Here is a 12,971-nt window from a genome sequence, read left to right on the forward strand (position 1 = left end):
GTATTTTTTGTGGCTTCAACGCGCTGTGGAGCGTTCAACGTGGGAGAGAAGTTTTCTTCCGCCAGGCGCTGAAAGGCATTTTCTCAATGCGGAAAAAGCTGCTATTCTTGGGAGCGGTTATTTTAGGATCATCATTTTTCACCTCCGATTCAACGTCGCATGCCACTTTTGTGTGTAACAACAGAAAAGTTAGACAGAATTGGAACTAAAAAAGGAATCATTAAGGGCGAGAGAATGTTGTTTCGTGGAGAAGGCAGAGGCAGTTCCACGTGTATTCGCCAAGGTCATCTACATCATATGGCGCAGTAAGTGTGACAGACATTAGTGCTTCGGCGTAATGTTACACACCAGCTGTTATGACATTTTCACTAAAAAGATACATCAGCGCGAGTTTCATGCCTAAACTAACAATATAGTTATCGCTCACCAAAGAGAAACCATGCGCTTTTCCCACATTGACATTGAGACCGGCTACTACAACATTTTGGTGCCGGACAGCCCAACGAGATGTTCAGATCGGGGGTCCATTCGATAATAGATTTCTTCCTGACAAACGTGGCCGTACCAAAGGATCCAGTCGTCGATGAGCTGCCATCGGACCACTACCCAGAGGTGCTGAAGTTGGGTGCTTCTGTTGATGCTGTTATCCGCCGGCCCAGGAGGTATTATCATTGCGCAAATTGGATCATGGTCCAACGAATTGTGGACAACAGCATTAACACCGCTCTACTTTTGGATTCCCCTATGGAAGTTGATCTGGCGTTGAAATCCCTCCAGTAAGTAATTGAAATTGCCCGTGACAGTGTGGTCCCAGTCCAACAATATCGGGTGAGTAACTCTCTCCAAATTGACAGCTCCACAAAATATTTGATATGTACTAGGAGTACCTACCGGCGCCAATACCAGTGTACTGGCGACCGCGATAAAAAAGTTTCATTTAATAATCTGACCAGGGTAATCCGGGAATGAATTAAAGATCTTAGGAATGAGCAATTTCAGAGAAAACTTCAACAAATTCTTCCCCACTCTAAACCTTTCTGGTGTTTGACAAACATGCTAAAAAAGAAACCTAAACCATTTCCTCCCTTGTTCTCGTCAGGAGACTCACGAGAAGGTAGTCTATTGCTGATTTCCACTGAAAAAGTGGATGCGTTGGGACAACAGTTTGTGTTATCACACAATCTTGGGCGAAATATCGTTAGCCCTTATGAGCAGGCTGAAGTTGAAGGGGTCACCATGGTTGAGCGATCGGACAGCTTGATTCCGGAGGAATCAAGAGTCACGGCTGATGAGCTGATGGCTCTTATCAAATCTTCCAAGAACATGACGGCCCCTGTTTTGACAACATCTTTAATATTGAGCTCAAACACTTGAGTCATGGTTCATTTGCTTTTGTAGCAAAAATATACAATAGATGCCGGGAGCTTTGCTATTTCCCTTCAGTGTGGAAGTTAGCTAAAGCCATCCCTGTACTGAAGCCGGGGTAAGATCCTTCTATTCTTAAGACCTATCGACCCATCAGCTTGCTCTCTGCCGTTTCTAAGCTTTTCAAGAAGTGTGTCAAGAGTCGAATTCTTGCTTTCGCGGATGAGAATGGTATCTTTTCTGAGAAACAATTTGATTTCCGTAAGGGAATGTCCACCATCCATCAACTCACTAGAGTTACTAATATTGTACAGCGGAACAGGCGCTCTTGAATATTGAAAAGGCCTTCGATAATGTGTGGCACGATGGTCTGGTGTACAAGCTATGCAGCTTGCAGATTCAATTTTTCAATGTATCTTATTAAGAACATCAGAAATTATCTCTCCAAAAGGACCTTTCGGGTATCCCTGCATAATGTGTGCTCAGAGCATTTTAATATAGATGCAGGTGTGCCCCAAGGAAGCATCGTTGGGCCCATTCTGTACAACATTTATACCGCGGACATCCCATCGCTTCCCGGTGATGGTATATTGCACCTTTTTGCCGATGATTTTTAGATCTCACATTAATAAAAACGTCACGAAATGCAATATTCTGCTCCGGTCGTTGTATTCATTGATTGGCAGAAACTCTAAACTTTGTCCGAAGAATCAGATGGCTGTCTACAAGCAGATCATTTACCCTGCAATTAAGTATGCGGTTCCTGTCTGGAAGGGCTGTGCCCAGACACACAGGATGAGACTCCAACGCGTTCAGAATAAATTTCTGAAGATAATCCTGAATCTGCCCTCTGGGCGAGAACTACGGAGATTCACGAAAGGGCCTACCTGGATACCCTGGAAGTGAAATTCCAAAAATAGGTTCACAAATTTGGAGAGAGGTGCTTTTATTTCGAGCATTTGATTCTTCGGAATTTGTATAGTAATTTCATAGGTTTAGGTTAAGGTTAGGTTAAGTAAGTAGTTTAATAATTTTAGTTTTAATAATTTTAAAAATAATTTGAAATGTCCAACATTCGACATCGAAAAAAAAAACTAATCATATCAAACATGCATTTCAAAATGCAATTTCTATATCTAGAATTAAGATGCAAAGCAAAAGCTGTTCACTTAACTTGTAAGAACAAAAAACAAACGAAAAAAATAAATATTTATTTATGAAAAAAACCCTTTTCCCTTCAACGACGAATATAGAGAGCCGGTATGCGCTAGTTAGAAGAAAATGTTGATGCGAGTGAGTCACACTCTACATAACATATTCGAAAATCAGAGAGGCGTTGTTTTTTGTTCTTGAGTTATGATAATATTTTTTTCATGTTTTTCTTAAAGTCTGTTTCGGAAAAAAGGGGAAAATGGATTTTTGGGACTACCCCAAAATTGAAATGGTCCCCCTAATGCAAAAAAATATGTGTCCAATGTTTTGCGATAAAGAACAAAATTACCACTTTTCACGAAAATCCGTAAACCACTATATCGGTTTGGCATGAAATGGCTGTATACAGTGATAGTTTTGTTCCTTTTCATTTTAGGGTGCTTCGAAAAATTAACTTTTCCTATTTCCAAAAATACCTTTTTTCCAAAATTTATACCTTTTGAACTTTGATTAACTCCGATGATCGACATATCAAATTGAAGCCAATCAGCTTAGCTTATAATATACATGCGATGAAAACGGATTTTGTTTTCGTAATTATTAATTGTATTTGTATTCCATAGTTTACACGGTCTCGGGGTCAAGGGCGCTATATAGGTTTTTTTACAACATATATCCGAAAATCAGAGAGGCGTTATTTTTTGTTCTTGAGTTATGATTTTTCGAAATTGACCGATGGTCCGAAAACTCTTACATATCTACATATCTTTGGAAATTAAAAAAAAAGTTGAAGGGTTCTAATGTTATAACACATACTGTACACCAGTGCAGTGATAATGTAAATGAACTGTCCTTCTTTTTTTTTATCTATCAACCATTGGTGTCACAATTAGAATTAAACAATAAAAATCTAACCACTCTCACACATTGCTGATAATTCATTCCTTCCGAACTGCAAGTACAGGGAAGAAATTAATTAGCTCTAATTATACTGCCAAATGATAATTTTTTACTACGAGAGCTCCGTAGTTAGTCAGCTTGCGCTAATTATCTCTCCTTCTGATATGATCTCATTCGCATTAGCAGGAAAGTTGTCGCTAGCTGTGTGATTTCATTCCCGAACTCGTTTGGACAAATGAAATTAATCCATGTGCATAGGTCTGCACATGAGAATAGCGAGAGCTCGACGGACGTCTTTTTGCCAGTGAAAGTGTTGAACGTTCAACATATTCTAGACGATTTTGAAGGAACATATGTATAGAATTGACTGCAAAAAACATTCGAAACATTAACTACGAGTACATTCAAATTTTCGGACGCATATTGCAAGATATGTTACTATGAAAAAATAAGCTGTCGATCCTAGCTTAAAGGGGTAGTACACTATGGAAACTTTTAACAAAAAAATGTCGCCATTCTCGTTGAAAAATCAATATTTTGAAAAAAATCCTACGTACGATGACAGGAAATATATCCAAGATCACGTAAAAAAACACAATTGAAATCGGTCCACTAGAAAAACTTCCCACAAATTTACAAGATTTTGGCTGCAGGGGTTCAATAACCCGACAGTCAAATTAGCACCAATTTATTTTTGTTTGTTAAATTATATATTAACAAAACTAATAAAACTGTGACATCTGATCAATCATAGTAATTTATTTTCTCGTTGAAAAAAGTCACGGAAATCTCATTTTTATGGTGTTCATTGTGTACTACCCCCTTAACATCACAACTGGCTAGAGATTTTTTTTTCTTTTTCATTTTAGTTATTTCATTTTCATCAGTTACAATTCATTACCTGTGCTTTGAATTAGCATTTTTGTTTGCTAAAACGACTAGAAAACCTTAACCTAACTTAACCTACCTGGCCCTAATCTAAACCTAAGGTTGGCAATACCATAAGACATAACAAGAGTCCATACAGAGACATAAGAACTTACATTACATATAATGCTACTAACCGATAGCAAAACGCAAAAATTTAAAGGCTACAGAGCTAGTCAATCAAAGTCAGTCGATAAGTTCCCATAAAAACGTAGTTTTGCATGTTTTCATCACACATTCGCTACATGAATGGGAAGGATTTCATATTGAATTCAACTGAAAACGGAGACCGCTCTCCGGCATAATCATGAGCATAAAAGTGAAAAAGGAATGGTAAGGGTTTTTTTCCATATCTAGAAGCATTATTACCTTACAAATACAAGCTATTCCATAAAACTTTTTACGTGGTAATAAAACATACATCTCAAAGTAGACATGAAGCTATGACACGACTTTCCAGTGAAATCATCTTCCCTAGAATTCAACAGTAATCCTCAGACAATCCCACAAAAAAGAAACTCCCGAAGGGCTTGAAGGATACACATTCGTTCTATTTTGATGCCGCTAACCTGCCGCGAATTTTTTCCGAGTTGCTGTACTCTGCTGCTACTGCTCCAGCCACCACTATCCCTGACTCTCTGGCTGAAATATGAAGCAGGATCTGAACTCTTGTTTTGCCTGGGTAGACCTAATAAAACAATTCACTTCCCACACACGAAACACACAGAGAGAAACAACTATTGGGTAGCTATGCCAAATCTGGATCTCAACACCGTTAGACCAAATGGATTTCGACGGAAGGACGAGGCGGTGTTGGGTTTCTCGCTGTTGGCGCGTTGTTTTCAACCCTTCAAAATTGCATAGCCCATCGACTGAGTCATAATTCATACATGCTTCATAATTGGATTTCCATGTTTTCTCTTCCTCGCTCACACTCTCACACGGGACAATGAATTGCAGTGGGTGTGATATGTTTTGTTGGTTTGTCCAGTTGTTACCATCAATTTCGCTATGAAATGGACAAACACAAACTTGCTGGTGCTGATGTGGTGGTTACGCGATGATAAGCCGTGTGTTTCCCTTCTGCTTTTCCTCTCTGTGTGCTAATGGTGGAATGCACTATATCGCACTTCATGGTAAAGCACGGCAAACGGGTTTTCACGAATTAAGGAAGGATAATATCTCGCGTAACTGTTGAAAAGGTCCTATGTAACATTTACGCTAACTCGAGAAAAACGAAAATGAAGATCGGAACATTGTTCCGCGAATTGTTTCAAAAGGAATCGATTTTTATCACTAACTGTCAAAAATAACTCTGAAAAACCAATAGTAACTGTTGTTCCGTGATTTTGGTTCAAGGTTGATGCCTTAGATCACGGGTTTTCATATGGTGCTCCGCGGGAAATTTGCGCTCCTCGAAGTTATAGCAAATGCTCCCACTTGAAAGCCCTCTTTGAAAAAACCATTGTTTAATTTAATTTCACGGGACATATAGTGATTTATCTTGTTTACTTCAGGTCAGATGTCGTGTAACTGCGACACGCAACCGTAATAGAGTTGTTCCCAGTTGGGTAATGTCAATGCAAATAGGATTTGTGTTGTTGATTAAAAAATGTAGGTGCTCCGTCAAAAAATTTTGCTATAAAAAGTGCTCTGCCATAAAAAAAACTGCAAACCCCTGCCTTAGCACTTCGTGCTAAAGGCAGTTCATTCTTTGTTAATACTTGTTGAATTGCGCTAAAAGCGATAAGAACACCCGAAAGATACAAAAACTCTAAATGACCGAATTATAATAAAATTTTGTGTTGTTTTGATTGCTTTGTTACTTCGGACATATCAGGCGTCGGAGGGAAGCGACCTCCGAAGTAACAGTCGAATGCTTAAAATCCGAATCTGTACATTGGACATTTTTTGTATTGGTGATAAAAAGGTGAAATAGATAGATACTTGAACGATTATTTTGGGATACACTCAAAGATTGAAAACTAATAGTGTGCATCCATTAACTCCATTTGTTTACATTTGCGACATAGGACCTTTTCAAAAGTAGCGCGAGATATGTTATTTCCTGGATGGTGAAATTGTTTGGTACAGTGGTGGAAATGGTGTTTCGTGAAAATGGACAAATTTTAAATGTTGTATTCCATGTTTTTCATAGCCACCTGATTGAAAACATTTTAATGAATCTTAAAAAAATAATTTAACTTTCATCAAGCATCATTATTACAATATCTATCTCATCATATCAAAAGACCCCTGACGAGCTCTTGTTTTCGATGGATGAGCGGCTTTTTGACGTAGAACTTCGTCTTTGATTAAGAGTGCCAAATCAGAAAACACGTCACGTTTTATTAAAATAAAGATTTACATACAAAACGAATCGGAATTCTCTAAGATTTGTTTGATATGCTATACATTACAATCCTCTGGTGTGTAAATGGTTTCAAATTCATTAAAACTATAAGCTTTCCAATTTCCCATACATTTCTTCTGCTGATTCGTGAGCTTTTCTACCCGTGCCGTCAATAACGAGCAACTTATCGGCGAGCAACGAAGGGAAATGTTTTCCTAGAGTATAAATATTGGATCTCGCTGAGGCAAACTTTCAGTCTCGTTCTGTATTCAAGGCAATGAACATCGCTTGTTCTTCCTTGTTGTGCGTCATGACATGTCTTCGTTTCGGATTGAGCTGTGGGCGCAACCAAATTACTCACTCGCTGATGTTTCTGATCATTGCATCAAACTGAAGCCATTGCATTAAGGTTCTGAGCTACACAATTGTATGGGGAATCATTAATCTAGACTATCGTCGGCTCACCAAGAAAGTAAATGTTCTGGAATTTTATGTGGGATTCGGTTTCGCATGACGGTAGCAAAACTCTCTCCACCAAGGATGACAGCTAAGCTGATCTAGACCAGCAATATTATCAGAAGTGGCTTCTGTTGAGAAGAGCCCAAAACGGAGATAAGTATGTTTAGTTGCTTTAAGCCATTGATATATTGATACTTGTGTGCGTACGTGCGTGCTTCATAACCCGTACGTTACTATTTTTATCTTCGCTACGCCATTTGTATCTGCTCCCATGTGCAATTGGCACTGTCGCGATGCAACAATCGCCCAATTTTTTAATGCTATGATGGACGATTGCTTGGTGGTGCAAATTGTGCAGCCGTGATGACAAATATAAACAACGATAAATATAAGCTAATCTTGACCACAATGAAGCAATGATACTCTTCTCGAGGTTATTGAGATTAACAGAAACAATTTATTTCGTTTATAAAGTTACCAAGTAAGTAAATGTCGTTCTGGACTTTTGTATGTAGGGGAAAGTCGGGAAAGACGGACATGTTAGGAAAGACGGACACCCCTGTATAATTGATAAATTACATTTTTGTTTTAAATTTTAATTTTGTAAAAACTTGCAATACCGAAGCATCCGGGTTATTGGTGTATTTCTTGAGCAAATCTTAAAGTGCATTTATTGTAAATATATATATAAACGGTGCTCCTGTGGCCGAGTAATTAACGTCACACGTTATGTGGGTGTCGGGGGGTTTCTCGTCAAAAAATTTTCTACCGACTTGCACTCTGGTCACGTGTACTTCAGAGTTTTGTAAGATATGAAGGCACATATTGTCAAAGCTGATATAAAAACAGAGTTCACCAACCAGTACGAGTGAAACCGGCACCCCATGATGGTAACATCAGCACCCTCAGTTTGTCAATGAATATACTTGACACCAGCTAAACCAGTTTCAATTTGGCAACCGCCAAATGGTAGGTATTCTAATTCTAGATGTCGCTATCGAATATGGTTGGAATCGCTCAACTGATTCCGGAAATATGGTCGGAACAAGCTCCGGTGAACATGGAATATGGAAAAGAAAGGAATTTGATATTAGGCAAATGTATCATGCGGCACCTCAAACCAAACCACAACTCAATTACTAGTTCGATGAAATCTAGGTCCTGGTTTCTAGCTTACCACCTTTCACAAAACGTGATCCTGTAATGTAGACCTGGGGATTCAAAAATCTTGGAAGCACGTTTGACAGAAACTCCATCAACGGGTGACCGGAATAAATCGCCACAGTAAACAACTGCAACAGAAACAACCGCTTAGAAAAAGTGTAGTAGGCTAGAAATATTTGGCGCGGGAAAAACATCATGTGCCTCACATTTCTATTATAAATTTATTCTCTTGTTCTCGTTTTTCGAAATTTATTCTGAGGACAATGTAATGGGGACGAAGTCCCCATTTGGCGAGGATAAGGAATCGAGGCGGCCCATGCCGCCAAGATGACGCAATCCGAGTCCACCGCCGACCCGCCGTCGGAAGCGGCGGTGTCTCGCACGCAAACCTGGGATCCACTGATTGCCCGGTTAGTTTGAAACATAGGATACGATCCTTTAGCAATGTCCGACCGAGCTCTAGCGAGCGTCGGACGGTATACGTCTGCCCGGGGCGTTACGTTTGCCTGGGGCGATACGTTTGCCCGGTTAATTCTTGTTTTGAAATACAATACCGCGCCACAATATTTATAGCCTACTACACATTTTATAAGCGGTGGTTTCTGTTGCAGTCGTTTTCTGTGGCGATTTATTCCGGGAACCCCATCAACGATAGCCTCTTTTGCAAAGGTGAGGTTCTCCTGGGACCCACTCTCACAATTCGATTTCCTTGGGAGCTGCTAGGCATCTGAAATAGATGGAAATTATGTCCCAATAACCTTCAACTAACTGGAAATCATGCCGGGTTTACTCCACTCAAAGGGTGGCGGTCTTACCCCAACAGCATACATTTTTTAAGGACACTATTTCTATTCATTTTTTTGCTTTAACTTAACTCAACTCGAATCCCAGTGATAGTGAACAATACAGGAGATAAACTGTAGAACAACGAAAAAGGATTTGAAACCTCATTCAAGAATAAAAACTTAAATTCCACTATCGAAAAATCCCATCCGGTTGCACATCATCGGCACTCGCGTTCGATTTGTTTCATATTTTAACATTTGACGAATCACGGTCGATCGGATTTGATTTAAAGCGTCTAAAATAATCAATCCTAACATTAATTAGCGTTTTCTATTGAAACTCAAGGGGTGCCGGTTTTACCCCCAGTGACGAGCTTACCCCAGCTCCCTACGATGAGATGGCGAAAGAACCTTAGTGCAATTCAAAAAGAACTTTACATAAACCATCAGCACATACTTTGAACAAATGTCTATTCTTGATTCTATAAAATTTCGCGCATTTTAAAAAAACAAAACCTCATATTGTATCTGATCAATTTAAAATTCAACATGTTGCTTCGCTAATTCACGTGGCATAAACTTCGACAATATAACAACCAAGTATTTCAATACCACGCTCCTATATAAGCCCTGTGATCTTTTCTGCTCGGCGTACGAACTCTTTATATTCATGCTCTTCTCCCGACATAATTTGACAACTGACTGACTCCGAAATTTTACTATGGCAGAAAACACCCGCCCGTCATTTTGCCCTGACACAAACAGATACCACCAACCCATCCTCGGATTTCATAAATAACAAATGAAGCGGAATAACGTACCCACAAGCTACGAAATTGACTGCTTTCGCTCAGTCAGCCTTGAAAGCGCGCATTCACTCGGCGAGAGAAAATTACACAATGCCACCATCACCGTTTCGTTCCGGGCTTCCCCATCCTCCATTTGAAGGGGGGAGTCCTTGGAGTGGGACATGATCCCCCGCGCTCCGAGAGTGTGCTCAGCCTCGATAAGAAACTAAATTACATCACAGGCTTCAGTTCCATTTGGAAAATTTGTACAAAGCCGGGGTTTCCTATAGCCCAATTAAAATTCAGTTACCAGGTTAACATTTTCATCGACACGTACTGAGTTAATAGGCGACCGTGCGAAAGTGTGAAATGTGTGACAGTTTGCGGGATAAAATGAAATTTCCATAGCTCAACGGATGGGCTGTAAGGTACGGAGAATCGGTATAAATATCTCGAGAGGCATGGCACTACCGGTAGTTCTAACGCCGCAATGAGATTGATTTGGATTGTTCTAGGTGTCGGCCTGTCGGTGGTGCTGGGATCTCAAGTGGATGAATATTGCAATCGTGGTTTTCGTGAGGTGTTGACCGCGAGCAATTGCGACTATTATGCGTATGGACCACAGACGCTGATGACCTCGTACTGCCACTGGGATGAACAAGTGGGTCGGATCTAGTTTTACATAGAAAATTCTTCTACTAGATTATTCTTATCTACAGCCATACTACGGGATAACCAGTAAATTCTGCTGCTCGGGTGTGTGCGCTTATTGCTTCAAAAAATTTACGAATAAAACAAATGAAGAGGCGGATTTAATACCTGCAATAGATAATGAAAAAGGAAACGGCAATGGCGAAAGAAACAGTGATGAAAACGACATCGCCACCGTTCCCAACGTCAGTAAGGATGATTATACCGACAACCTTGAACCAATGGACAAATCGCTAGATGAGTTACTAGCAACGAAGATGAAGCGTATGATGCAAAAGTCCTAAAAACCAATTGTATTTCCGGTCGTTCTGAGGGTGTGTCAAAGTTTTCGTTTATTAACCAATGTTTGAAAAATCTTTTTGAATCATAATCCAACAAAATTGAGTTCAACGATTCCCACTGTTCGGCAAATAGATCGCATTCCGTGTCCCGGATTGAATCGTTTCGTATCACTTTGATTTCCCTTCAATTATCACCACCCAAAATAACAAGCACTTGATAAGGGCTCATTCCACCACTTTCCGGCAGCCCCGGCGATTCGGAACGACAGTGGAACGAAATTCGATCCCTATATCAAAAGAACGAAACGTCATCTCCAATTACGACCCAATTCTTTCGACACGATGAGGAATATGCGCTCCGATTTGAAGAGCATGAGTCATGACATAATAACCATCCATAACAACCGTGTTTTGGAAATCCACATCGTGCTGAGGAGAGAGAGAGAGAAACAGGTCAACCAAATAAAACATAAATCGTAACGAGGGCGCCAAAAAATAAACAGAGACATATATAAATCGAACAGAGAAGCTGCCAGGGTAGTTCGTACGGAGTCATATGTTCCCCATGCTTTTCTATGTACATTTTTCTCCTTCGTCGAGAAATCGTGAACTTTACCAGAAGCGGACAGAAGTACCAACAACATTCGCCAGTGTTCGGAATGTCTTTGCAAAACAGGATGATGACACAGGAAGAGGGGGGGAAATGTGCCATTATAGACAGCGAAAACTGTTTGTCAGCTGCAATTGACCTATTTCTACATATATTTGACTCCTCGGCTGTCGCAGCAGTTGGCAGCATGTGCCCGGACAAAGGGGAAGTAATGAGACATCCAGCTTCTGTTCGTTTGCCATCTCTCCCCCACCATCTCGTGGTTGGTGTTTCCGGAGGGAAGCAAAACGCGTACCGAAGTTGGGGGATTGCTCCCCTAATGTTTGCAGAAAGGAAGAAAAAAACCATTAGGAGTTGGAACGCTCTTGTACAAGCAAATGCTTCTATTGTGATTCGATTATACCGAGATTTGGCAGGATGATCGTTTGTTAAGTAGACGCCTGAGATTACAGTACTAATACGAGCGCCGGGAAAGGCACCGTAGTCCTTTGTGTAACTAATACTAACCGGAGAAATATCAAAAGCCCGTGCCATGCAGTCACTATTCACATTTTCCACGCAATCCTCGGAAGAAGTAGGAACAGTCAAAACCATCCGGTGCTAGAGAGTAATCAGTAACGGATATTCGATCGGATACTCTTGAATATGAACATGGCTGAACTCGTTTTATGAGGATAAAGTACGTTCGCTCGTTTAGTAAAATAAAAAGAAAGTAGATAAACTTAGGGGCACGGACAGATTTGACGTAGAACTGTGATTGTTTGTAGTAATTGCAGTTGAATCGAGTTTTTTCATTGATCTGAAATTTGCTATTTTTACTCTTTTGATACATCAAATGGAGGTCCTGGAAAAACAGTTTCTTATATTACGAGGGCAGTCCGATAAGTGCTTAGCCTACAAAAAAACAAAAATTTCGGAAAAGTGGCGATTTATTTCTCAACATAGTCTCCTTTTAGCTCGATACACTTGACCCAGCGATGCTCCAACATCTTTATTCCATCTAAAAAATACATTTTCTCGTGGTCTGCAAAGTAGGCCTATGTGGCAGCGATGACCTCCTCATTCGACTCAAATTTCTGCCCGGCGAGAGACTTTTTCTAGTTTGAAAACGAAAAAAGTCGCACGGGGCCAAATCTGGAGAATACGGTGGATGGGGCAGCAGTTCGTAGTGCAATTTGACCAATTTGGCCGTAGCGACAAATTTATAAAATATGTATGAGAACAAATTGTATGGATAACAACCTGAACATTGGGGTCTCCGTAGCCACATTGGTTGCGCGTTCGCTTAGTAAGCGATCGATAGTGATTTCAAAACTCAGGGCCCTCATTGACCATCTTTGTGTTGTTACAGAATAACTACGTCCACGCAACAATCATCAGCGATGGGAGCTCGATCCACGGTCGAAATAAGATCGATTCATCCATACAACTGCTCTGCTCTGCAAGACACATCGGGCTGCTGTTCTATAAATAACT

The 12,971-nt window shown here is 40.2% G+C and overlaps 2 protein-coding genes across 2 annotated transcripts in view; one reads left to right on the forward strand and one right to left on the reverse strand.

The window, feature by feature from the left end:
* The window catches only part of LOC129769107 (tubby-related protein 4), a 125,909-nt gene that overhangs the window by 24,997 nt on the left and 87,941 nt on the right, over positions 1–12,971 (reverse strand). The gene's annotated exons all lie outside the window — the stretch shown is intronic.
* Positions 10,382–11,043, forward strand: LOC129769121 (uncharacterized). Its single transcript, XM_055771170.1, has 2 exons — positions 10,382–10,554; positions 10,613–11,043. The coding sequence occupies exons 1-2, from the start codon at positions 10,384–10,386 to the stop codon at positions 10,886–10,888; spliced, it is 447 nt and encodes a 148-aa protein (XP_055627145.1). The 5' UTR covers positions 10,382–10,383; the 3' UTR covers positions 10,889–11,043.

This window comes from Toxorhynchites rutilus, chromosome 1 (assembly GCF_029784135.1).
Source record: "Toxorhynchites rutilus septentrionalis strain SRP chromosome 1, ASM2978413v1, whole genome shotgun sequence".
In the NCBI taxonomy this organism is placed as follows: domain Eukaryota; kingdom Metazoa; phylum Arthropoda; class Insecta; order Diptera; family Culicidae; genus Toxorhynchites; species Toxorhynchites rutilus.